This window comes from Amblyomma mixtum, chromosome 7 (assembly GCF_055824585.1).
Source record: "Amblyomma mixtum isolate Tamu chromosome 7, ASM5582458v1, whole genome shotgun sequence".
NCBI classification, from domain to species: domain Eukaryota; kingdom Metazoa; phylum Arthropoda; class Arachnida; order Ixodida; family Ixodidae; genus Amblyomma; species Amblyomma mixtum.
Window position 1 is genome coordinate 35,678,392 of NC_143018.1, and position 4,552 is coordinate 35,682,943.

At 47.5% G+C, this 4,552-nt stretch overlaps 1 protein-coding gene across 1 annotated transcript; it reads left to right on the forward strand.

Annotated features, from left to right (window-relative positions):
* The first annotated feature begins 1,311 nt into the window (after window positions 1–1,311).
* Cypl (peptidyl-prolyl cis-trans isomerase-like 1 Cypl) lies at window positions 1,312–3,103 on the forward strand. The gene is made up of 4 exons (XM_089552257.1): window positions 1,312–1,468; window positions 1,638–1,792; window positions 1,907–1,975; window positions 2,704–3,103. Exons 1-4 carry the CDS (start codon window positions 1,413–1,415, stop codon window positions 2,925–2,927), a joined length of 504 nt encoding a protein of 167 aa, XP_089408383.1. The 5' UTR covers window positions 1,312–1,412; the 3' UTR covers window positions 2,928–3,103.
* Window positions 3,104–4,552: the final 1,449 nt, after the last annotated feature.

Below are 4,552 nucleotides of genomic sequence, written 5' to 3' on the forward strand. Positions count from 1 at the left end.
AAGTTCCTTGCTTTCATTGCATCGATATATCTTGTGTGTGTCTGGTTCTGGATTCTGTGGGCACGCGGCGCCGCTACGTGCTAGAAGTGGAAGCGCCATCTTGCTATAGGGCGCCAGAAGTGTGGCTGTAAGGGTTCTTTTTTGTGTGTGGTGAAATATATAAGCTTGTCGTTTACTCGAATGGTTCTCTGCTGATTTTAAGAAAAGAAAGGCCGGCCCGTATAAAGGTGCCTTTGCTCCGTCTGGTTTTCTAGCTCCGTGCAGCCCTATCGGTTGCTCGCGAGCGCACAAGTGAAACACAGCATTGGTCGCTGGTCGTCAACGAGTACAAATTTACACTTTAAACATGTGCGCAGGCTAAAAATAATAAAAAAAGCTGCAGACAAAAGGCTGAACGGTATACGCCGAGTTTCTTTCAAACGGTCATTCTTTCCTGCGCTGTGCCGCAAAAAGCAGTATGATATCGAGAAAGTCAAGGCGGTCGGCAAGAAGTCAGATGTTATGAATGCGGGCTAATAAAAATTAACTGTGGACGATTTGCAATCCACTAGCGCGTGGATATGGAGCTAGTTCTAGACATTCTATAATCCAGCTACAGGAGGAGGAGGAGCAACAAGAAGAAAAGAACAAAAGGTCCTCAAGGGTGGGCGCCTACTTGTCCAAGAGTCCACGGGCCTGGGTTCACGGAGAGCTCTGCCCACTGCCCATGTTTGGCCAGCTGTTTGAACAGCTCGCAGAGCGGCCTCCTGTCAGGCGGGGGATGGGTTGGGTATGGGGGGAACTGCCATGGGTTGAGGACATTCCCACAGGTATTGCATGAGGGTGGTCTTCCATGGCCACCTCACATGTTGAACAAAGTGGAACGGTCAAGGTAGGGAGGTAGCGATGAAGGGGGTGAAGTGAGATGTAGCAGTTCAATTTCAATTTATTTCCCATGTACACATGGTGAGGGCCGAGGGAAAAAAAGCCAGAAATTGTGGCTTGACGTGCCCCTCGGCCCCTACATTCCAGGGCAGCAGGTAACATATAAATGTTTTACACAAGTCTGCAGTTTCCGCCAGGCTGTTTTGTAATGAGTGGCGATTTGGTGGCTTGTGAGTAGAGCCCGAGAGGTTTCCTACGTGGTTTCTGGTGTCCGATCAGGAAACAGTGCGAGTTCTTATATTGATTGTAAAACATCGCCGGAAAGAGCTTGCTAAGAGGTCGCGTTAAGTGGTCGAGAGTGCGCAGCCCTCGACGACTTTGTCAGCCCACTCCACCGCCAAAACTTGCGTTCTGGGGTTAGAGCTAGCCAGCACGGCCTCCCACCGCTCAAGTTAACAATTAAAGGTTTTCAAAGAACGCGCCAAGTCATTCGATAAACGCTTCAGCGGCTCTGGCTTCAGCTTCAGCCCTTCAGCGTAGCGTTCAAAATGGCGGGTATCCCGGATAAGTCATGGCAGCCTCCGTACGTGACGCTGGAAACAACGTAAGTTCGTTGCTTTTCCCCCGTGTTTTAGCCCTGATTTGGTGCAAACACAGCTTGTTAAATGGAGCTGCAGAAAGCAGTCTCGGCAATATTCTGTGGGCCGAATATTTACCTTGCTCCAACGGCATTACGAAGACGCCGGTTGTGTGTCCTGTTCTTTGGTTTGCAGCATGGGAGACATAACTTTGGAGCTGTACTGGAAGCACGCCCCAAACACATGTAGAAACTTTGCTGAGCTCGCGCGCCGTGGCTACTACAACAACGTAAAGTTTCACAGGATCATACCAGACTTCATGATCCAAGGCGGTGATCCTACAGCTACAGGTAACCGAGAAGTTTTGCTTACCGTGTGAAGTCGGTGTTGTAATGCGCGGTGCTCACCGTTTTGGCTTAAATCTCAGTTCTTCCAACTCCGTGACTTTAACCATTGTCTTTCAGGCAGGGGCGGGGCATCAATCTACGGCAAGACGTTTGACGACGAAATACACCCGGACCTGAAACATACCGGTACGTGTTTGTTGCGTACGTGCGGCTTACTTGCGCACGTAATTGGACAAAAAAAAAAAAAAAAAAACCCCTCTGAACAGTTGCTGGTCATATGCTGAAATAATGTTTTGTGTATTTTGCGTCCACTCACCTGCAGGTAAAAGTTGTAAAAGCAGCGAATGCCGTGATGCATGCCATCCAACAAACCTGGAATAAGACTTTTAGGACTTTCTCATCACAAATGCGATACAGTTTCTAAGCTTAGTATACGATCTTCAGATTAAGTTAAGGATAACACATCGAGCTATGGAAATAAAAATGATAGGTGTAACGTTGATACCAGAAGCGAGCAGAGTGGGTCAGGAAACAAACGCGGGTTAATGACATCTTTGCCGAAATCAAGAGGAAGAACTGGCCTTGGGCAGGGGCATGTAATGTGAAGGCAAGATAACCGGTGGTCCTTAAGGGTGACGGAGTGGATTCCAAGAGAAGGCAAGCGTAGCAGTGGGCGGCAGAAAGTTAGGTGGGCGGATGAGATTAAGAAGTTTGCAGGGATACAGTGGCTGCAGCTGGCAAAGGACAGGGTTTATTATAGACAGAGAGGCCTTTGCCCTGCAGTGGGCGTAGTCAGGCTGATGATGATGACGAGATACAGCGGTCTTTTTGCAGAGCACATGGGCTTGTTTAAAACGTTTACATGTGGAGCGCACAGTGATTGAAGATTCGTGGATATTTTGAACCATCTACAGGAGCTGGGGTGCTGTCGATGGCCAACTCCGGACCAGACACGAATGGTAGTCAGTTCTTCATAACCCTGGGTCCGACGCAGTGGCTGGACGGGAAGCATGCCATCTTTGGCCGGGTGCACTCTGGCATTACTGTGGTCCACCGCATGGGACGAGTGCCGACGGACAACAATGACCAGCCGCTCGAAGACGTCAAGATAGTGCGCGCTTATGTGCGGACAAAGTGATTCGTCAGTGTGCAGGGCCTTCTCTTCGTGTGCACACAACTCTACCGCGACCATGGTGGCAGATTTGAGTCATTCGCAGTTGTCAAGACAATGCACTTCACGATACTCCAACAAGTACTTTGCTGGGTGATTTGTGCCACATTTTCATGTGAATTGTTATTAAAAGGCAAGCTCGATGTGCCTCGTCATGAACACAGATGTTAATGGACACATTTTTGTGACCACTAAATCAAATTTGGTGCACTAGGTTCACAGCCAGAAAGTAAACACAACATAAGGAAAAAAATATACCCCCGAAAGCAGAAGATTGGACAGCCATCGTCGTAGCTCAGTTGGTAGAGCACCGGACGAGAGATTCGGATCCTACTGGTGGCATGTGGTTTTTCCTTCTGCTTTCTGATCAGTCATCTTAAAAATATCCCATTAATCTCTATTGATGAGCACCAGATTATAAAAAAGCCTGCGTTCCTTGGTTTCGGTGACTAATGGCTTCTGTCATGTATCCTCACCAGTCTATATTTAAAACCTTTTTTACCAGAGAGACAACCTGCACGAGTAAATGCAGTTTGGTGGGAATGAAAAAGTGGCAGTTCAGTGCCATCTACAGGCTTCTTCCTTTTGCGCTTCCGAGAAGTTTTCACTGGAGCCAAATGTCAATCATTCGAGACCATGGCAACAATATATGGGCCTTCCTATATACAGGGCCTGCCTTGTGTACAAACTGAACGGTTCAGTTGATGGTCAGACAACCCAGTCTCACATAAATGTTGATGATCTAGGGAAGTACTAGTGTAATATGAAATAAGACAAGAGGCACAGCCCTTATTTAAAAACCGTTGCTGTTGAATGTCTGCTGATGGCTGGAACGGGTAGATACAGGTTGCAAGGCGGCAACAACACTCCAAAAGTGTACCATCTGGTGCAAAATTTCAGTCCACCGCCCCATTGAAATGAACGGCGCGGTGAATAGTAAACGTTTGCAACAGACGATACTTTATGCTTCATATGTGCGACTTTGCAATTACGGTCGTTAACTCATGTTCCATTTGTCCACACGTTCGCATCATCATCGTTCAGCTCGTTAGTTTTCATTCTGACAAGATCCTGAAATGCATACGTATCCAAGCATTTACCGAGCTTGCACAGCAGTGTAGGAGGCTCAGGACTGCAGGTCTCGTTGTATGCTATGTGCCACTAGAAGCACGGCCTGAAACAAACGCTGCATATCGAGTTGCATGCTAAATGGTTTTGAAAAGCGTCATGCCTGTTTCTGTGTACAAATTTTATCTGGTATGTAGTCATGAATATGCGACTGCCAAGAGACAAGTGCTACAAGTAGCTACAAATTGTAACCGTTAAGTTCAGCAACTGTTCGTTAATGCTCTCAAAACATGCACAGTGCAGCTTTTCTTACACGTTTGATCTGGCGTGCTTATGAATTTCATGCACGGTGCTGTTACATGGCGTGGGGCATCTGGTCCAGGGTGTAGTTGGGGCACTAACTTGCTAGGTTCCTCGCCACAAAACATAATTGACCTCACACTTGCCTTTCTCCGTTTTACAAAAGCCAATAACGCCTAGCTTGCACCACTGCACTAACCGTGGTTCAAAGGCTTAGCTCTACA